At 39.2% G+C, this 22,461-nt stretch overlaps 2 protein-coding genes across 2 annotated transcripts in view; one reads left to right on the top strand and one right to left on the bottom strand.

Annotated features, from left to right (window-relative positions):
• orc4 (origin recognition complex, subunit 4) overlaps positions 1 to 10,281 on the bottom strand; it is a 10,929-nt gene extending 648 nt beyond the window's left edge. Inside the window, exons 1-13 of the mRNA XM_032506557.1 lie at positions 10,158 to 10,281; positions 9,318 to 9,391; positions 9,143 to 9,219; positions 7,674 to 7,764; positions 7,441 to 7,516; positions 6,487 to 6,572; positions 6,347 to 6,395; positions 5,816 to 5,967; positions 5,547 to 5,720; positions 4,003 to 4,089; positions 3,305 to 3,413; positions 2,710 to 2,805; positions 390 to 457 (exon numbers count right to left, since the gene is read on the bottom strand). Coding sequence (XP_032362448.1) covers positions 390 to 457; positions 2,710 to 2,805; positions 3,305 to 3,413; positions 4,003 to 4,089; positions 5,547 to 5,720; positions 5,816 to 5,967; positions 6,347 to 6,395; positions 6,487 to 6,572; positions 7,441 to 7,516; positions 7,674 to 7,764; positions 9,143 to 9,219; positions 9,318 to 9,374 — 1,122 coding nt within the window. The 5' untranslated portion in view covers positions 9,375 to 9,391; positions 10,158 to 10,281. The remainder of the gene's footprint in view (positions 1 to 389; positions 458 to 2,709; positions 2,806 to 3,304; positions 3,414 to 4,002; positions 4,090 to 5,546; positions 5,721 to 5,815; positions 5,968 to 6,346; positions 6,396 to 6,486; positions 6,573 to 7,440; positions 7,517 to 7,673; positions 7,765 to 9,142; positions 9,220 to 9,317; positions 9,392 to 10,157) is intronic.
• A 3,686-nt stretch (positions 10,282 to 13,967) lies between these two features.
• mbd5 (methyl-CpG binding domain protein 5) overlaps positions 13,968 to 22,461 on the top strand; it is a 32,675-nt gene continuing 24,181 nt past the window's right edge. Inside the window, exon 1 of the mRNA XM_032506481.1 lies at positions 13,968 to 14,180. The gene's annotated coding sequence lies outside the window, so the exon portion shown is untranslated. The remainder of the gene's footprint in view (positions 14,181 to 22,461) is intronic.

Below are 22,461 nucleotides of genomic sequence, written 5' to 3'. Positions count from 1 at the left end.
CATTTGGCGATGGCTTGAATGTAACGGACGTTCATTGAAATCACAAAGTTACGAACTAAAGCTTTAAATGCTTTAGGCTGGGTTCACGCCGCCTGTGGCGTTAACACAGATCTTTCCATTGATTTTGAATGGGGGTAGCGTGTTTTCAGACTTACAAGTTTTGGAGAAATGCAACCTGACGTCACGCTGCGGTGGCCGATCATGTAACTGGAGATCAGACTTGTCTGATCTTTGGTTTGAGGCGGTGTGAGAGTCCCGTACAGGAAACATCTCTGCCTCTATCTCTGCTACAAGAGAGTTCTAAAACACCAGACACGAGCACTGAACTGCCCGGGAGAATCGCCAAATTGCTTCTTTTTCTCCCGGTGTGAACGCCCCGTTATACAGACCTTCATGATGACAGGCTGCTCAAAGTTGTACATGGAGTTTGACTTCCTCTGGAGGAACTTCTTAAACTCTAAAAAAAAACAAAAAACAGAAGGTGCAGAAAAATCAAGTAGAAAAAGTTGAATTACATTCTGGCTGATGGTCCTATGAAATGCTGCTTTTTGGATGCGTTTAACCTTAGTGGTCCCCTAATACTGTATCTGAAGTCTCTTTTATATAGACCTTAGTGGTCCCTAATACTGTATCTGAAGTCTCTTTTATATAGACCTTAGTGGTCCCTAATACTGTATCTGAAGTCTCTTTTATATAGACCTTAGTGGTCCCCTAATACTGTATCTGAAGTCTCTTTTATATAGACCTTAGTGGTCCCCTAATACTGTATCTGAAGTCTCTTTATATAGACCTTAGTGGTCCCTAATACTGTATCTGAAGTCTCTTTTATATAGACCTTAGTGGTCCCTAATACTGTATCTGAATTCTCTTTTATATAGACCTTAGTGGTCCCTAATACTGTATCTGAAGTCTCTTTATATAGACCTTAGTGTCCCTAATACTGTATCTGAAGTCTCTTTTATATAGACCTTAGTGGTCCCTAATACTGTATCTGAAGTCTCTTTTATAGACCTTAGTGGTCCCTAATACTGTATCTGAAGTTCTTTTATATAGACCTTAGTGGTCCCTAATACTGTATCTGAAGTCTCTTTATATAGACCTTAGTGGTCCCCTAATACTGTATCTGAAGTCTCTTTTATATAGACCTTAGTGGTCCCTAATACTGTATCTGATTTTCTTTTTATAGACCTTAGTGGTCCCCTAATACTGTATCTGAAGTCTTTTATAGAGACCTTAGTGGTCCCCTAATACTGTATCTGAAGTCTCTTTTACATAGCCTTAGTGGTCCCCTAATACTGTATCTGAAGTCTCTTTATTAGACCTTAGTGGTCCCAATACTGTATCTGAAGTCTCTTTATATAGACCTTAGTGGTCCCCTAATACTGTATCTGAAGTCTCTTTATTAGACCTTAGTGGTCCCCTAATTCTGTATCGAGTCTCTTTATATAGACTTTAGTGGTCCCCTAATACTGTATCTGAAGTCTCTTTATATAGACCTTAGTGTCCCCAATACTGTATCTGAAGTCTCTTTTATATAGACCTTAGTGGTCCCCTAATACTGTCTGAAGTCTCTTTTACATAGACCTTAGTGTCCCCTAATACTGTATCTGAGTCTCTTTATATAGACCTTAGTGGTCCCTAACTGTATCTGAAGTCTCTTTATATAGACCTTAGTGGTCCCCTAATACTGTATCTGAAGTCTCTTTATATAGACCTTAGTGGTCCCCTAATTCTGTATCTGAAGTCCTTTTTATAGACTTTAGTGGTCCCCTAATACTGTATCTGAAGTCTCTTTATATAGACCTTAGTGGTCCCCTAATACTGTATCTGAAGTCTCTTTTATATAGACCTTAGTGGTCCCCTAATTCTGTATCTGAAGTCTCTTTTATATAGACCTTAGTGGTCCCCTAATAACGCAGAGAAAGGGGAGGTAACCTTTCCACTTATAAGGGGTAAGATTCCAGATCGGCCCATCTCAGCTTTCATTGTCTCAAAGGCAGAGCAGGATACCCAGGGCTCGGTTTACACCTAGCACCATTTCTAGTCACTGGGGGGCCATAGGTAGGCTGGGGGGGACTCTTATTAATGTTAACAAAACCTCATAAAAAGGGAAGTTTTCATGCCATGGGACCTTTAAAAAAGTGCTGTAATCTGTTCCTGGAGTTGGGACACTAAAGTTAGAAGCAGTTTTTTAACTACCTTGTACCTTTCTTTATAAACTATTTGGTTGTTCTTTTTGCACCAAAACTGTGGTGTTGAGTTCTTTTTTTACTTTATCTTCATGTGGTTTTGTGCATACATCCAAACATTCTGTACCATCAAGTGTCTTACAATCATAGATATAGAAGGGAAAAAAAGGAAACAATAACAAACAGGTTTCCCCCATCAAAGTCCAGAGCCAGTATCTTTTCAGAATCTATTAATTTCATCAGTTAGGTCATGAACTGAATGAAACTGCCATACTGTTAATCATCCATTTCTTCAATTTATGAATGAAAACATTTTCTCTCATTCTTAACTTGTAAGTCATTTTCTTTCATATTGTAAAGGTCTTCTGTAATTTCTAACCATCGGTGGAGTTTTGATATTCTCTTTTCTGTCTTTGGAATGTCACGGTGCTGCTTTTCACAGCTCCTTTGGATGGCTTTTTATTTAATCTGTCTGTTTTTTAATCTGTCTGTATAAACTAGGTGAAGTATCCGGCCGTACCGTTGTGAACCATTTGCAGATTGAACGGCTCTCCTTCGTAGACGTCGTTGAGATGTTTCATGGCGATGATCAGGCACAGCTCCAAGATGGACAGACCTAAAGAGAGAGGAAAACATAAATGCAACAGGTGAGAATTTATTGGAGTCCTAAGAGTGATCAGCCCTGGAATGTAAAATAAATCAATTAACAGAAACATTAGAGGAAAAAAATCACCAGAAATGTTGTGAGTAGCATCAAAAACGTCGAAAAAAGCATCAAAAACGAGATAGCGGCATGACGTAAGAATATATAATATATATATATAATAGCCCCCAAAATGTCAGAAATAGTGTCAAAAATATGGGAAAAAGCGAAAAAACTAAGCGGCCACAATTTATTGTGAACCTAAATTGAAACGTGGAGCCGGATCAAAGTTTGCGAGCTACAGCTGGTTGGATCCTTAAACTTCCTACAGTGGGAGGAGAGTTCTTTACTTTTAATACTGTAACTACATTTTCCTGATGATACTTCCGTGCAGGACTTTTACTTGTAACAAGAGTATTTTTTACAGTGTGAGAGTGGTGGACATGATTTCTTGTGATTTAGTTTTTTGTACCGTGGAGTATGTTGGCCTTGGCGTCAGAGAAACACAGTCTGCTGGCCTCCAGCAGGTCCGCGGGTTGGACGGCAGGTTTGGCCACGGACACACGACTCAGACACAACATCTGGAAAATAAAGAGTTAGGTGGCGGGTTTAGTGTCTCAAACTAAATGGCAACTGTAGTTTAGAATAGAATAGAATGCCTTTATTGTTGTTATACACAAGTACACGGTATTTGTGCAACGAGATTAAAGCAATCCCTTTACAGCGTTGACACAAAAAATATAAGAATACAAGATAACGGTATAAAATATCAAAAATCTAAAGTCAGAGATATAAAGTGTAGGTAGTGCAGAGAAAAAAGAGAGGGGCGGGGGGTGCTGGTGCACAGTCCTGAGTCCGGAGAGCAACTGTATACATATATAAATCAGCTTGAATACACATTGTGTAAACATAGATAAGTGTTAACAATTAATAAATAATATTGCACAGTGATGAAATGATTAAGTACTAATATTAAATAAATAAATATTGCACAGTAATGGAATGTATTAAAAATTGCACTGTATGAATGAAATTGCACAGATTCCAGTGTCCTATGAGGTATTATATAACAGTATGACAGTAACAGTATAACAATATTGCACAGTCGGAGGGAAGGAAGAAGGAGACAGTTATAGTTTGTAATAATGGAGAAAATACGATGCGTCGTACCAGCAGCATGTGCATCGAACGGAAGTCTTTGGTGGAGTTGAAGTGTCTCTGTAAAACATCCACCGCTGATTTGTCTTCAACAAGCGTCTGAAGATAGCAAGAAAACAAAAACAGAAGAGCTTGTTTGTGGGCGGGGGCTAGTGGGAGTTTCCACCGGTATGATAACCTTCAGCAAAAATATCCCGGTATTGGTTACAGCTTAAAATGTATTATTTTGAAATGTCTGGGTTAAAAGGGACTTTTTTTTCTCCATTGAACACAGTGCATTTTATTTTTAAACACTAGATGGTTGACCGATACTGATTTCAGGGCCGATATCGTTAATTTATCTTTTGGGGCATTTTTAGACCTTTATTGACAGGACAACTGAAGACCGGAAAGTGGCGAGAGGGGGGGGGGATGACATGCAGCAAAGGGCCACAGGTCGGAGTTGAACCCGGGCCTGCTGCGTTGAGGAGTACACCTCTATATATGGGCCGCTCTACCAACTGAGCAATCCGGGCACCCCTCTGATACAGATTATTAGTAGTTAATGAAACCTCTCGATCGGCATTGCTGGAAACACCCACTAAAACGTAATTTTCGTTTATGCCGCCGGGGAAAACAAACCTTTCCAATGAATGAGCATAGACCTCGTTAGCGACCGAACTCGACTTGATGTCATATTTACGATTGTTTTGTTTTTTTGCTTGGTACAATGCCGAAAAGTTGCTGTGTGGCATTCTGCATCTCTGATAAGTTAAAACATCCTAATCCTGTTTTATATACTGCCGGACAGACAGACGGAGTTGTTAATAACACCAACGTCGCTGCTACAGCCCAAACTGTGACAGTTACAAGGAGTTTATTTAAAATATTGTTCATATTGAATGCACATGAAAAGGACTCGAGTTGATAGTATTGTATACTTAAGGTATGATTCCTGGGCTTAAAAAGTAAGTCTAGTTTGGATGGGTTATTGTGATATAGATAAATTTGAAATGAAGGAGAAAAGGTGTGTATGTATGCAGATGTGTCTATGTGTATGCATGTGTTTATGCGAGTGTAGGTAGGTAGATATCCGATACATGTACTGTATGTGTATGTTAACATGTATAAATAAGTTAAGCATCAAATAGTTTTGTTAACTAAAGGATAAAAATAGAAAAAGGGGGTAGGACTAACTTCTTCCTACTCCTTTTTGAACAAGGGAATTTATTTGAATTACAATCATTTTGGAAGAATAGGCTGAAATGTACATTTCCTTATTTATCTGTTATTAAAATTTTATATATCAATCAGGTAGCTAACATTAACAAAATAACGTGAGGAAGGGACACCTCCGGCCACTCCTTTGGGTCGTCGGTCCAGACAATCCGACCCAATATGGCTCAGTTTTTGTTTTTTTAAGTATCTTGCTTTTTCAAGGGGTAAAAGTGCTACTGAGTAGGCCATACTGGGTTAACACCATGTTTTCCCGACGGGGGGGAAAGCATCGTTACCAACCGATAACCGGCCAGGGCATCTCAATTTTAGACCGAGCCTAGATCCGTCCCTGGGCTCACCTTTACACTGGCGTTCCAGTCCTCGGCAAACTGGTTGTCGGAGAAGTCGGCGGGCAAGCTGAGTTGGGTCCGGACCTGCGCCAGGTACTGAGTGAACGTCGGGTTGCTCAGCAGGTGGATCTGGCGGTGGGAGAACCGAGACTTCACCCGCTTCTCCAGCAGCTCCAGAACATCCTGCATGAAAAGGAACCACGGCGGCAAAATGTTTCAGTGAACCACCACCAGTACACCAGTACACCCCCCCTAAATGTAGCCTGAGTAAGGCTCACCAGTCTGCAGGTAATGCCGACCACGGCGACGGGAGCCTGGGCCGACTGGGAGACGTCCAGCAGGTTGTAGAGCAGAGTCTGGTTCTTGTGGTGGGCGAAAAGGTCAAACTCATCCAGGACGAACAACACGGGCCGGCTGCTGCTGCGATCCCCTGGACAGGAGAGAGAAGAAGAAAACCCCCAGGCAAATAGGAAAACATATTAACTAACAGATATTGGCATGAAAGTCCCCAGTTGATTACTGGCATTAAGACAAATAGTTTTTTGTATTACAACTTTTCTAAAATGTTTGTTTAAATATGCAAACAAGGCGTTATCTAATGCTCACTTTTGGTGAATTTACGAGAAATTTACAGGCGAAAAATAGACAAATTGTAGTCAAATAGACATCTAAATGTGTATTTTGGATGTTTTTTCCCCACTTGTCTGAAAAAAAGAATATGCTATGGAAGCAAAATAGCCCAAACATTGAATAACGATGCTTTTGCCTGTAGTTTTTCCTCTTAAATTAAAGATAACAAATGTTCTAACCTTTCTTCAATGCATCCAGCAAGAAAGCCAGATTCTCTGCAAAACTGCCCTGAAAAATGAAACACAAACAGGTATTTAGAGCAGTTTTTGTTGCATTATTAATTACAAAACTGTTGAGGAAACTCTTTTCAGACACTTACAAACACTTTGTCACCAACGACGTTTTCTAGGTGGAGCTGCCGCGTTATCTCTTTCAGCGCTATCCTGTCGTCAGTCTGCAGGAGACCTGCAGCAAACAGGCAAGAAACGGAGCTCTGAAATGAGTCGGTCGCCGGAGAAGGTCGCACGATTGGCTGATGTTACGTTTATCTCTGGTTCCTGTATGAAACCCTGGAAGAATATTTTCCGCGGCCATGAGCAAGAACAAATCCTGAAATTAGAAAAATACTCACAAAATGTCTCCATATTTATATCCTTAAATTACAAATGAATAACATTACGGTTGCGTCCAATGTCTCTCCCTCTGCATGCAAACTGGGAGATGACGATGATGTCGCCAAGCGATGTGCGCTCAGAATTAGTTAAGGATCTGAAAGTTATCGTCCCTTAAATCAGGGGTGTCTCTTTCTCTAAGCGCCACACTGGAAAAAGACAATCACATCGAGGGCCAGACATGTGGAGTTATTGGCATGCTTTGATTTCATTAAAAAAGTAATATATGCCAAGAATGTCATAAAAAAAAAATAATAATAAAAAAAAAATGAATTAACAGAAACATTGAGAAAAAAAAATACAGAACTGTGACATCAAAAACACTAGAAAAAGCGCTAAAAATGATGTTGAAGAAAAGTAAAATAAAAAGACCCCAAAATGTCAGAAATAGTGAAGTGACAAAAACTAGGCGGGCCAAAATATATTGTGTACCTAAATTGATACATGGAGCCGGTCCAAAGTTTGCGAGGGGCCGAGTTTGGAGTCTGGTTCTCCCCCCCCCACCCCCCCGACCCCCGTTATCAAGCGGACCAGCTGTTTGTTTGATCCGCTCCACAGTTCAGATGCCAAGCTAACCATGCTATCAGACCAAACAAGGCGGGTGTCAAAGCAACCTAAATTGCGGATCCAGCTCGTGTATGGTGGAGACCCGGAGACCGTACCGTTGAGATGAACCTGTAGCAGGTTTTTCTGGGCTTCTTTTTCCTCTAGCAGGTCTCTCAGCACACACTTCAGGAGCTGCAGACCCAAAACACATACACCATCAGACAATACAACCCTCCAAGGATTTAAACACACTTCCAACACAATTCATCATCTTCCCAACCATTTCTATTTAGTTTTTTTTTTACCCATGAGCCCATTTGAAGCACGTGTTGTGGCTGCGGAGGCTCACCATTGTTTTGCCTGCTCCTCTGGGGCCGACAATTAGCACCGAGTTACTCTCCCCGTGGATGGCCGTCCGCTTCAGCAGCTCCAGGAGGTGTCTGGAAAACACAGGGTTTCAGACTACAATACCCATAATGCTCTTCCAGTTGTGGGAAATAATGAGTTCAAAGAGAAATGTCCTCTCTCTTTGTCCTACTTAGTCAGTAACAGCTCCATCTAAATCAGTGGCGGAAGAAGTATTCAGATCTTTTACTTCAGTAAAAGTACTAATACCACACTGTGAAAATATTCTGTTACAAGCAAGAGTCCTGCAGTGAAAATGTTCCTTAAAAAAAAGTGTCATCAGGAAAATGTAGTTAAAAGTATTAAAAGTAAAGAACGCTCCTCCCATTGTAGAAAGAGTAAAGGATCCAATCAGCTGTGTGTGTAATGGTCTCATCATCTCAGCTGGACCTGTAGGCCGTTATATTGTTGCTAGGTTACTTTATAATAAGACATCAGATATTATGGTGTGCAGAAACCTTAATGTGCAAAGTAACTAAAGCTGTCAGATGAATGTAGTGGAGTAAAAAGTAGAATATTTCTCTTTGAGATGTAGCGGAGTAGAAGTAGAAAGTGGCATGAAAAGAAAAGACTCAAGTAAAGTACAAGTACCTCAACATTTGGACTTAAGCAGAGTACTGGAGTAAATGTACTCAGTTATAGTTCCCCGCTGGACCAAGGATACATCTTTTGGTTATATATCACTGTAATGTGACCCACATAATGTAGTAACACAGCTGAAGTAAACAACACCTATTTTTGAGACAATTAAAACGGCAGAATTTGGAATTGTTACAACTCTAGATGTCAGTGTTGTGTTCAAGTCTGCTGGGAAACTGGAGCGTTTTCAGCCTCCCAACTGGGCCGGTGCTGTCAGCCAGGTAAAGACTGAATTGGGTCACTGAGACTCACACCGTGTCCTAGATCGTCTCGTCATTGCAGATGTCAAAAACTACTACAAGTTTCTATTAAATTGATTATGGGACTTTTATATTCATGTCGCACTATCTAACTTCACCGCATCGCTCTCGAGAACATTACATTTTACATGTCATTTCCAAAACCACTCAAGACCTTTAAGTGGCCTAGATATTTACCTCAACTAGAACTTAAAACAATTGATTAGCTTGATCCACACAAAAAAATAATCAACAATTTTGATAATCGGTCCTTTTTTCAGCAGAAAACTTCAGTTTTTCAATGTGAGGATTTTCTGGCTTTTCTTTGATTAATGTAAAACGTGAGTGCATATTTTGGGGGTTTTGACCTGTTGTTTGACAGAAAAAGATGTCAACTTAGGCAACTTAGCATTGTTTGCTTTTTTCCGAGACATTATGGACCAAACAAGTAAATGAGAGGCAGGTTAATCTATAATAACATCAAAATAATGAAATATTTCAGGTTTTCCGACCTGTATCGATGAAATGAACGTACTTGTGTTGAGCTTCCAGTCCCTCCGGCCTGTCAGGGAGCTGCTGATGGCAAAGCCGCTCCCTTAAAATCTCTTGAACCTGAAAATTAAGATAAAAAAAGACATTTCAGTGACACAATCTCATAAAGCACAATTGACTGGTATTCAACAGAATAAATCCAACTGGCTGATGCAAACCTGTGTGACGCATTCTCCTATTGGCAAATGAGCCTCTTGTATCTTCCTCTTGCTCATGGTGATGGGACTCTCAACTGCAAAACAAGTTCACTGGTTTAAAAAGCATGACATTTGTGTATCTTCAAGGGTCCTTTATGACATCCCATGTCAATGAAAAATACTGATATCATGTTAATTTAAAACCTTTGAAATTGCAGTTATGTGTCCATTAAATGCACTAACACTGGGCCATCGACAGCCGTAGCCACGATAGCAGACTTTATCTTGGACGTTGACAAGTTAACGCCAAACTCCAATACAGATTTCGTCGTAAAAAAACTATGACCTCGTTTGTAATATAGGTGCATGAATGCTGTAACGTTCCATACGATCTTAAATAAATGAGGGCAAATCAACATTCAATTCGGCATACAGTTGATGCAATTACAAACATCTCTTTAAATACAAATGTTCACTTTAATAACTGCCTCGGAGGTGTGTTTACAATGTAACCTGAATCATTAAACATGAATCTTTGTGTATGATATGTATGCCGAATTATAAAGTGACTCGCACATGTTCAGAATTGGTCGCAAGTTGTATTGAATATTACGATGATGTGTGCTGTAAAGCAGTGAGTTACTAATGTGTTACAATTTACGAATGGAGTTTGGTCTCACGTTCTCGCCACGCTGAACTGAACGTCAGAGCTTTTTAGCTCTACGCTAAAAAAAATAATAAAAAGAGGCAAACAGCAGCTGTCTGCTTTATCTAGGAACGATTACTTTGACTATGTAAGTTACTAACATTAAGGTTAGTTTGTCTAGCAGTGTATGCACATCAAATAATAACGCGACATACCTGGGAAAACAACCTACAATTCCCTTCTCTGAGTCTCGATCTTCGCGGGAATATACTGCTCTGCCAGCAATGACGACTTCCTGCTTTGACGGATTCTCCGCCACTGATTGGCTGAGGTTTAGAATAGAAATGCACTGTCACACAACATACAGTATAGTGCATTGATGATCACATTCAGCCTCAATTTATATTACTTTGGGGAAATGTGTTGTTTTGATTCACTCAAAATAATTGATTACTTCCGGGTATTACGTGTTATATAATATAATCATTATTTTATCCAAATTTTATCAACATATATTGAAAAATGAATTGAATAAACAGAAGCCAAGCGTTGTGGAGCTGGTTGCCAATATTAAACAATGCATTTTTTTTTCCAATATCTGAATGTACAAACGAAAATTAAATCCCATGACCTCTGTAAGCTTTACAAACTATTTAGTGGATTATGTTCTGCTTTTGTTTTGGTAATATTATCTTTTGGGGAACCCCTTAACCTTGTTTGTGATTGTAGACTCAAATATGTAGCCGCCCGAAAGCCTATCCATTTTTGGGAATAAAGATTGTTTAAATAGAAATCACATACTGTATATGGCCAGTTACCCAATACTACTACTACTGGAATTTTTTTAGTTTAAATCTGGAAAGCCATAACTGCCACCAATGCTCTGACTTTGATAGAATAGGAAAGAATGATTCCATAACATCTTTCACTCACTCACAACAATGATGAAGCTCTGGAGGTACTTTTATTTTTTTAAAGATTATTCTTTGGGGCATTTTAGGCCTTTAATGACAGGACAGCTGAAGAAGTGAAAGGGGAAGTGACATGCAGCAAAGGGCCCCAAATCGGAGTCAAACCCGGGCCTGCTGTGTTGAGGAGTAACGCTCTATATATGGGCGTCCGTTCTACCAACGGAGCTATCTGGGCACCCAGTCTCCAGAGATACTTCTACGCTTCCTGTGGCTTTTCGGTCGACTGATGAAAAAAAAAGCACAATAAAATTACCCGATATCTCGCAAATCGTCTCCCAGTCTCCGCTCACATCCAAGCCTTTCACATTCCGCTCACACATTCAGCTCTGTGTTTGCCTTTAAAAATACATGAAGCGGCCCTTTTTACAGCCGCCATACACTGGATTAATTTAATGTCTCCTTAGTTTTGACCTTCAATCAAAATTCTAAACATTTGCATGTTGATCTGCATCCAGATGACTGAACTCCTCCATCTTTGAGCTTTTGTCACCTTATTTAATTATTTATTTTGCTGAGCATCTGTTCTTTGCTTCAGTAGACTACCACTATGTTTTACACACTTAAATACAGTCTTTAATGACCACAATGCAACAGTTTCTCTAAAAGTATATGTTCCTGTACACATGTACACAATCATAGCACATGGTTCTATAGCCTCAGCACTTCAGACAATACATCAAATATAGTTGACCAGTATTCTGGCATGACCAAAACATATGTGTCAAGTCAGCTACCTTAACAGGACATCTTACACATTTGCTGTCCACAGTAGGGTAGAATGAGGTTATCTTAGCTCTACACAGCGTAGGCGAGGACCAAACTTTGAATTAGACACAGTTTTGCAAAGGAAGTGCTGTAGTTCCCTCTCGTTAGAACCTTAGTCCGTACGCCTTCTGAGATTTCAGTTCCATGTTCAGTTTGATATCCTAACATCATCAAGTATCACAATCAATGAACAGGAATGTGCTGTAAAACCTTTCAACCCAGAAGGAACTTCCAAAAGTGAGTCCACTAGGGACTTTTTCGGGAGAGTAGGAAATTTTGAGCTATGCCAGAATTTTTTATTTTTTTGTATCATTATCCTTCTCATATTATTTTAATATTATAAACTGTTTTTTTCTACTATACAGTATACGTTTTATATTTTTTTACACTTAAATATACAATCTCAATTAGCCACAATACAACGGTTCCTTACTGACAGTTGTTGTCACTTCTTTAATAATTCTGGTCATTTGTTTCTCCAAAACGCAGCACTATATTCCTGTGATGATATGTAGTTTTTTGTCAAATTATCCTTTTTCTTATTCTTTTAATTTTCTAGCATTATTTCATAACAAAATAAAAACAAACAGACACACACACACACACACACAAAATTAATTGCTAAAGGTGATCCAGCCATATGTTTTCAATTGAAACCTTCCGACTAACGTAATTATTATCAACATTACAACAATTAGCAGCTAATAGTATTAATCTTGTTAAAACAATACACCTCATTAACATGACATCCAAGCTACTGGCCAAATAACTGCTGTTAATGAGATTATTATCAGTGAATTTTATTACACTAACGAGGAGGGGATGTTTTTTCAAGCCTGACAATAATTGTGTTCAAAATACTTAAACAGCTATATATATTTGTTTCTTTTTCTGTATTTATTGTTGATTCTTAGTAATGTTAACCATGTTTGTTTGATTGTATGTATTCACCCAATCACCAAGCCAATGTAGATCCACTACTGTGCCAACAAGCTGCTTTCTGATTCTGATTTCTAAATCTGTTTTTTTTAAATATTACAATATTAGGTACACATTCTGTTCTCTACCTTCTGTTGTGCTTGATACCGAGGTCGTACGTAAAGAACCACACTGGTAGTTGTGCATATTTTAGCAGAAATGCAGAACACACTTCAGAAAGAATACGCTCTTTTCAGTTTCTGATTTTCTTTTCTCCCATGCATCCATTGTTTTTTATTAATCTCAAAACAATATATTTATGATGTACAGACTTGAGCATAGCTTGAGACAGGTAATATATCACATTAAGTGACGTTTGCAGAAGTCTTAACTTTTAATGATCCTAGCGCGTGTGTGTCTGTGTGATGTTTGTGTGTGTGTATGTGTGTGTGTGTGATGTTTGTGTGTGTGTGTGTGTGTGTATAATGGGAAGGGTTAGGATTTTGATATTGTTGAGAAGGGATGGAGGGACTGGGTTTAAGATGTGGGAACGGTTAAAATGATTTTATTGATGCAACTTTGCACATATTTGTATGATTCTAATTCAAGTGTAAATGTGTTTGTAAAATTGTAAATTCTAATGTTTTGTGTGTATGTGGCATTTTCCTAGGAATCAAATACTAGGCACCTACTAAATCTACACAATATTTTTTTTTATCAACATCGCAATGTCAACTGGCGTAATACACGTATCGCGTATTGTTAGAAAGAAAATATCAGTAGAAAATTGCACTTTAAAATGTAACTGTCTCTCTTTTTAGTGGAGACTTTTATATTCAAATCAATGTTCAGTAAAAGAAAATTGGAAATTATTTCCTTTCATTTGTTTTGATTTCAACAAGCAGTGTGTTGTATTTTAGCAGAATACTAGGTTTATTATTCATCGCACGTAATTGTTATCACGATATACAACAATGTTGCAACGTTGCATATCGCATATTTTCCTCATATTGTGCAGGCCTATCACCTACCTTATCTAATTACAGAATGCATGTGGAAAAGCCTTAACTTACCTATAATCACTTCAGGTTAAACATGAATGTAATATTAGTATTCATTTGCTAATTCAAATGCTGCTCCTACTGTTTTTTTTACCCTTTGACAAATAATATTCAACGGTGACCACAACATTTCTGTAATTCTGTACCATTTGTAGTATCAACCATCAGCAGCTTTAATGTAGAAATGAGTTGTAGGCCTATTTGTCAAACAAGTGACACATGCATTTATTTTACCAACGACAGGAGCCTCTGGAGGCCCCCAGACCCCTCTGTGGTTGCCATGACTGAAAACTGCAGCTCTGTGTGAGTCACCCCACCCACACATCCAGTTGTTCCTCCTTCATTTCATAATTTTATTCCCAACTTTTACAATGTAGAGTTTATGTATCTGAGCTAATATTTGGTGGTAATGTGCATCACCTCTCCCATCTGCTGGCTGCTCCTGTCGCGCATGCGCAGTGCGGCTCTCCATCATTTCCAATATTCCAGTGTAGGAGAACCAGCAGAGGCAGATAACTAATGGGTAGGCTTCTTATTCTTATTTTCTAAACGTCAGAAACGCACTGCTGCTCGCAAATTTTACTGTTTCAGTGCCAGTGTGCTTTCGCTGGGGTGCCCCGGTAAGAACGGACTGTTTACGGTTTGATTTGACGCAGACAGAAACGTTAGTACCTGAAAAGCGTCTCTCTTCTTCTTCTTCGCTCTCTCTGAGCAAACGGCTGTTAGCTAGCATGCTAAGCTAACCCGTGCTAACTCGGCCTGGCTCCGGCCTTGCCTGGCTCGAAACCTAACGCGGGCCTAGCAGCTATTTTACTTCGACAATTTGAAGTCATACTCTGCGTTGCAGGTCCTCGACGTGCACGACCCCGGTTACGGTTCGTCAATTAAATGCTAAAACGTTTATTAGCGTTTAATTCATTTTCGTTGCAACAAGCTAATGGTGGCTAACGGTAGCTAGCTAGACAGCTGACGCTTGGAATGCTAACTCCCAGCTAGTTCAGATGCTGTGTCCAATGCATCAAAAAGCAGGCAGACAAGACTGATTTCGCTTGTTGACACGGTCACTTTTTTAACGCGGAGGCCCACAGCCGATGGAGCTTCAGCTGCACGTCTCGCCCCGTGATAAACTAAACCACATTTAACGCCACACGGTTGTCGCTAAAAGGTTAATAAAGCAACACTTGGCACAGTTGATAGACAGTCTTAATGTTCACCAAGCTAATTGGCTATTAGCTAGTTGCTTTGGTAGTGTACACAAGCGGTTGTCATGTTCTCCAGTTTAGGAAAACTTGTGTAGCTGTCAACTTTTGAAGGCTGCTGCAGGACAATATGGCTAATTTATCACTGAAGCGGGGTTACAGCTAGATTTACAGGCTAGGTTGATGGATTTAATCAAATCTGAAGAAGCAGTGGTAGATTGTGCTTCAGTGAGAGGATAGCAGAGCAAACTGCTGTACCATTTTGGTGTTGCACAGTTTGTCCTTGTCATTTAACTGTGCCCAGGATGTTTTTCTGTATTACTAGTTATACTCCATCACTGGTACATGGTGTATGCAGGTAACTTGCACGGCTACCTATTCCCTACGCTTTGCTTTGTTTGGCAACATAACTCAGAATCAGTGTAAGGTTTATTGCCAAAGTAAGTCATCACTTGCATGGAATTGGCCTTATTGTGTTTGGAGCATACAATAAACACATGGAAATGGAATAAATCTAAATATAGACATATTACAGTTTAAAATGTGTACAATATGGCTATTTTTGAAGATGTACTGTTTTTGTGCAGGGTGTGCAAAATAATCTGGATGTGCAAAAGTTCAGTGTATATCAGTGTTTCCCTCAAGAAAATTTGGATTTTTTTTTATGAATATAAAAATGCAATTTGACAATTACCATGTGTGTGTGTAAAACATTGGAAAAGCTACAGCAGATAATAGATAAATAACACTCAAAAAACTAAAGAAGTCCAAAGGGGACCAACTACAATCATCGTTATCTGAGTGACATTTAGTTTGTTTTATTGGTTACAATGATTGCATTCTGCTTGGGTGCTGCACCTAAGTCTTATAATGGAAAGGAAAACCATGTATGTAATATGCACAGTGGTCAGGGATAATTGTCCACGTTGTGTTAATATAATGAGTAGTGACTGTGGGTGGGTGGGGAGGGTTATGAGTCTGTCAGTGGGGGTCCCGGGCCTTTTATAGGGCTACAGTAAGACTTAAATGCTAGGTTGAGAATTAATGGATTTAATCTAGTCTGAAAGAGCAGTGGTAGAAGTCTTTTTGCGTCAGTGAGAGGAGAGCAGGGCATACTGCTGTACCATTGTGGCGTTGCACAGTTTGTCCTATTCCTTTCTATCATGCACAGGATTTTACTCCACAAACATGCTTTGTGCAGGTTACATTTCACTACTACCTATCCCCCCCTGCTTTATTTGACAACATATGACAGACCCTGTTCTCTTGACACTTAAATTAAATGCATTTTTTAGACATCCAATCACAAGTGGACATTTCTAAATGCAGATAGAAATGCACCAGGGATCCATGCTCAGAAGTGGTCAGGGACATTTGTGACAATAAACGCACCACGGACTGCCGAATCAACCTTTTATATTGCGCATGTTACATGATAAATCTCCCAAAAGACTGGCTGTGTTCAAGATAGGGCCGGGGCAATATATTAATATTATATCAACATTGATATATGAGGCTAGATATCGTCTTAGATTTGGGATATTGTGTCTTTTCTAGGATTTGAAGGCTGCATTATAGGAAAGTACTTAGTCATTATATCCACATTATTAGTCATTATTTATATCGATTGTGTAAATATTTTGTGAAATAGTCAACCCGACAATGTTTTTTGGGGAAAAATATTGTGGTATAAGATTTTCTCCATTTCGCCCAGCCCTAGTTCAAGGTGAAAAATAGTAGCACTATAATCCTCTAATTAACCTGTGTGGCTGAACACAAATTTGTATTTTTTTTACGGCACTCAACCGATAAGAATCCAATATAAGCCTGAGATAAATGCAGATTCTTGGTGTAGATCAGCTGGATCTAAACATGGGCATTTATTGTATTTTTTTTTCAAGAATTTTTTATGGGGCATTTTAGGCCTTTATTTGACAGGACAGCTAAAGACATGAGATGGAGGGAACAACATAGAGCAAAAAGACCGCAGGCCGAAGTCCAACCTGGACCCGCTGCGTTGAGGAGTAATCCTTTATATACAGGCGCCCGCTCTCTAGCTATCTGTATTTAACGTCCATAATGTTAAACTACCGTCTCGGTTGTTTACAGTGACGCAGTGAGTCACCTCTCTGCTGCAGACTGGTTATCTTCCTCTGTAGGTTGTACAAACTAGGGATGTCACCAGAACCGATACCTCCGGTACCTTCCGGTTCTAAAATGACGAAACACAGACTATGCCTGTTTTTTTGATGCACCAAAGGCACTGTTAACGACGATGCCAGTGTTAGCTGCATCGGTGCTGCGCCTCTTCCAGAACTGATGCTTCAGAGTGTTCCAGTCGATATGTTCAGAAGAAGGAGGTTACCAACAACTGGCCAAAGTCAGGCTTCTCTACTTCCAGTCCATATCTTACTGAAAATAAGAACAAGAGTCAACGGTACGGCTTCGAATAACCACTTGCCTTTATTGGCTACGGCAGGTGAACAGGCTACATGTTGTAAACAGCCGTGGCCGCTTGCCTGGTCCTCTGGTTAGCAGGGTTAGCCAGGACCAGTCTTAAAATGACCGTCCCTTGTAGCCGTGATAAATTAGCCTAAAGCTAATGCTTAGCTGCCTGTTCAGGAGAAAGATGCTCTAAGCTGTCTTCATCTTTCAAATACATCTCCAATATTTACCAATATTTACCCGGGGTTTGTAACGTCTCTGGTCACGCAGCTCTAAGAAACACTGTTGTTTTTGATCAGTACCTTTTGAATAAAGTTACCTGGAAGTCTGGAATGTGTCTGGGGACACTAGTGGTTGCACTATGACCATTAAATGCACGTGATTATGTTATTATATGCTCTATTGCACATGTTTTGTATGTCTTCTTATGACATTGTGATAATTTAAAATATTTTAATAAAGATGTTCATGGTTCAAGTACATGGAATCTTAGAAAATCCTTTTTTATTACCGTGGTATTGAAATCAGCATTGAGAATTGTGTTATTGTGTGCTACGGAAACCAAAACTTGTGCGTGTTAAATTTGCAACCGTTGATGGGATTTTGTAACCAAATTTCCCACAACAATTCTAAATTGGAACTGGGTGTCGATGTAAATATTAGCCTGGATGCCAGCTGAACTTAGCCCCGCCCACAACATTTGAGGTCAGGATCTATTGTAGAGTAATTGTGCTCAAAAAAGAGCTGTTTGGACCAATCAGGGCAGGGTTGAAGAGGGACAGATGACGTCAAAGAGCCAGCTGATGGTGTCGCTGCAACTCAGCTGTTCAAGTGCACAGGCTGGTTTTAAAACTAGAGACGTCTCCTGTTTCAACAGAGAAGTCAGCTACAAACTATAGAAATACAATGATCAATAATCCATTTTAATTTTATGTTAGGATGTGCTCAGCGGCGTTAGTCGTGAAACAGAGAAATAAAACGTGTTTTACGCTGATTCATCACTAGAAATGCAACTGTAGCGAGCATATCATTATCACTAACGTTATCCACATTCATATTTACCCAAAACAAATGATATATCCAGCTACAAACGAGTCTAAAAATCAGGACCGAAGTTAGGACCGAAGTGAAGAGTGGTTGCTATGGAAACGATACACTGACAAATAGGGCAAAGGTGGGCCCAGTTTGGGGGCGGCGGGCCATGTTTGGCCCGTGCTCTTTGTTTTGGCCCACCATGGATTTGATATGCTAATGCTTATTCTCCTCTTATTTTAAAAGTCAAGACTATGAGTCACAGGGATGCATTCATTTCAATGTAACATAACATATCAGTATACGAGAGTGTGTGTATATACGGTATATATAAATATTGCAAAATCAGCTGGCGGAATGATCACATTGCAAGAGGCCGCGACTTATCCCTAAATGCTCAATTTGTTGTTAGTTGAAAGAAAACATCAGCAGAAAACTGCACTTGTATTTCTCTTTCTTTTTTTAGTGCTGCCTTTTATATTCAATTCAATTTGTTCAATAAAAGAAAGCTGGAAATGATTTCCTTTCATTTGTTGTAAATCCAACAAGCACGTTGTTGTATTTTAGCAGAATACTGAAAGTAGCAGAACTGAATACGCTTTGATATTTCTTTATTTACTGCATATTTTCCTCATCCTGCAGCCCTAGTTTCACTGTAACATAACAAATATCACAACAAGAACTACTTTAATGAGGACACGACGGAAAGAAAGCTTACCTTTTGACGATGTAATGAGATTCACGTAAGCTACTTTGTCTGATGGTATTCTTTAATATTTGGACATTGAGAGAGAGAGAGAGCAGCCACCATCCTTAATGGACTGCAAATTCAGTTACTCAAGAACCTTTGGCTGCAGTTCCACTTGTCATTTTGATGTGATTTCTTCTCTAAAACAATTTTTTCTTCCTGTCTTCCTGAGACTGCATTGCTGTACGTCTCCCGTGGCTGTATTCATGTCTTTTTTTGTGCTTATATAAAGTTTTTGCTGCAGGATTTAGTCCAAACAAACAAATATGCTTACAGTAGTGCTGAACCTTTTCCTAAATGTAATGTGGGGGAGAAAAATAGGGAATACTTTAGATTAGTGTTGATCACCTTTTTATTTTTTACCTTTTCAAACAAATATACTGATACAAGTATCGGAAAAGCCTCCAATACCGCTTCAAAAGGTATTGTATCGGAAAGTACTGGCGTTCATGCACCAGTCGATACCACAAAAGAAAATTGTGTTTAGTCATGTTTCACAAAGAGTTTAACCGGAGCCAGACCGAACAACAAAGACAGAAATCATATCACATCCATACAGGGGTAGTAGAATACAGCATAATAAATTATATGACACACTGGTATGGGATCGGTACTCTGTATTGGCCGATACACAAGTTCAGGTTTTGGAATTGGTATCAGGAAGCAAACGATGGTATCAAGCCATCTCTACATGAAATGACGCTCGCACTATCAGTGACTCACAGCGATGTCAGGCTTCAAGTTATTATGCTTGTCGTTTATTATTCGAAATAAGGGCATTCCTCTCTAACGTTTGGGATAGCAAAATGGCACACGCTATGGACAAACAGACTTCCTATTATAGGATTATATGTAGTGTCCACTTGATTTAGCCACACAATTTCCCTTCTTTCTTCTATGAGTGATTGCAGAGCGTCTTGAAATTATTGTATCTTCACTTTGCATGATCCACGGTTGCTCATTGATAGATATTCATTGTCCCATGAGGGAGATTTGTTTTCACAGTCTGTTTCCTTGCACATGGCAACAAACATGGCCAGATACATTAACAGGTAACACAAAGACTGGTGTATAGACACATAGAAACAACCACATTTACAACAACACCAGCTCTATACGAAGTCAGCGAGATAGCGTGGGTTCCCCAGAAAAGTTGTTTAGCCTGGTGGCAAGTGTCTTTTTTTATAATGATAATGTAGAGCCCACTAGTTTCTGTGATGACTTAATAATTGAAAGAATTACAAAATTGAGAATTTAAATAAGCTAAACCGATTCCACAGGCCCTTACATTAAGCTAAAAGCTAAATGGAGATTCAAAAATATGACTACATCTACGTTTTCAACGGAGCCACCCCACTCTTACTGTAATTTAAAAAAGTACACTGGGGGAAACTCTGGTAGTTTGGTAGTAGTCTGGTAGCCCTCTCTTTTCTGGCGTTGTCCTGATAAAAAAACCATCTGTTATGTCGTATTATGTTTTTACCTCCAAGATGAATCTTTTGTCGTCCGTGGTGTTGTAGTGGAGACATATACGATATGGGGGGGGGGGGGGGGGGGGGGGGGGGGGGGGTTGTCTTGGTGAACTGACTCACTTTCGCTTCAGCTTGGTTGTCCAAACGCTTTGCGGCTCACGTGAAAATAGACCCGCCGCGTATCTTCAGCGGAGCCGCTTCACACACGCAGATATATTGTCTTAGGGCTGGGCAGTATATCGATGTTACATCAATATCGCGATATAAGACTAGATATCATCTTAGATTTTGGATATCGTTATATCGTAATGGTAAGTGTTGTCTTTACCTGGTTTTAAAGGCTGCAATACTGTAAATTCATGTAATTTCCTGAACTTAACAGAATGTTCTAGCTGTTCTATTATTTACCTTTACCCACTCAATCATTAAATCATTTCTGGAGAATATTTATCAAAATATCACTGTGTGAAAAACATTTGGTTAAAGCACAAATAATCAACCATACAATATTGTCGCAATATTGACATTGAGATATTTGGTCAATAATATTGTGAAATTTGATTTTCTCTATACATTGCCCAGCCCTATATTATACTTTTGTTTGGGGCAAAAAAAAAACGGGCAAAAAAGTCCCTCAGATATAGATGTGTCCCTCATGTGGTACATCCATAACCCAACATGTACACGTAGGTACTTTTTTGAGTGTCTTGAGTTTTAGACAAACCACCTTTTGCTGCAAAGGTATCACAAAAAAACCTTTTGTCGCTTTTATGTAAAAGAAAATCCACCTTAAAACGTTTCCAGCAGAGCTGCACGATATGAGGAGAATATGCAGTAATGTTGTCTGAATATCACGATAAAGATATTATTTGCGTTAAATAAACGGATATTAAAATGTACTCATTAGTGCTGCTTTCAGTAGTCTGTTTTATTAAAACAAATGAAAGGAAATCTTTTTTATTGAACAAATTGAACATTGAATTGAACATAAAAGACTAACAATAAAAGAGAGACAGTTACATTGTAAAGTTCATATTTTCTTTCAACTAAATCTGTAAATGTCTTTGGTGATATATCCAAGGCTTTTGCAATGTGTTTTTTGAGGCAGTTTGTATTGCAATTCTTTTTAATTTTATTTCAAAGATTAATTTAATTCACATCCTTTTCTGGTGGGCTTTTATGTCCACACAATGTCCTGAGTGACCCCCTCTCTTTCTGTCTGTCTGCCTCTTTCTTGTTGCTGTGAACAATAAATGCGAAAAAGGCCAAAAACGTAATCTTAGGAAGACGTCAGCCTGCAGCAGAAGGTTACAGATTAGCAGGTACCGTATGTAATTTGGACACGTTGAGAGTCAGGTAATGGTGGAGAGAGACGGGCAGTGAAAGAGAGATTTAAATTTTGTGCTTTCACATTAGCAAGGTGGCAGCTTTGTCAAAAGGTTATGATGAAAACTATGGCACCAATGTCAATTTAATCAAAATGTCCATGGTTTGAATCTGGCCCAGGACTTTTGGCTGCTCATTACTCTCCTCTCCTTACCGCTGATTGTCTGTTTCGGATTCAAGCAAACAAAAAAGACCAAAATACCAAATTGAAACCTTTTAAAAATAAGGGTTAAAGCCAGATACATCCTCGATTCTGCATGGAGCACTTTTTGGAAAAAAATAAAAAAAATAGTTTTCTCCTTCCAAAGTGAACACAACAATAGAAATTATGTTTTCTCTGTTACCTCTGCATTGGGCGCTATGGGGAAATGAGATTTTAACGATGGGATGCTGCGCACCTACCCGGAGATTTTGAGGTGCGACTGTTGCTGTGCGTATTTCCAGATAAACGGCATACGTTTAACTGCCGCCTCATTTTCACTGTACCACGGGTAGCGCTTCTCTCTCTCTCTCTCTCCCCCC

Source organism: Etheostoma spectabile, chromosome 24 (assembly GCF_008692095.1).
Source record: "Etheostoma spectabile isolate EspeVRDwgs_2016 chromosome 24, UIUC_Espe_1.0, whole genome shotgun sequence".
Classification (NCBI taxonomy): Eukaryota; Metazoa; Chordata; class Actinopteri; order Perciformes; family Percidae; genus Etheostoma; species Etheostoma spectabile.
The sequence above is the reverse complement of the archived record's forward strand: the minus strand, read 5'-3'. Positions and strand labels throughout refer to the sequence as shown.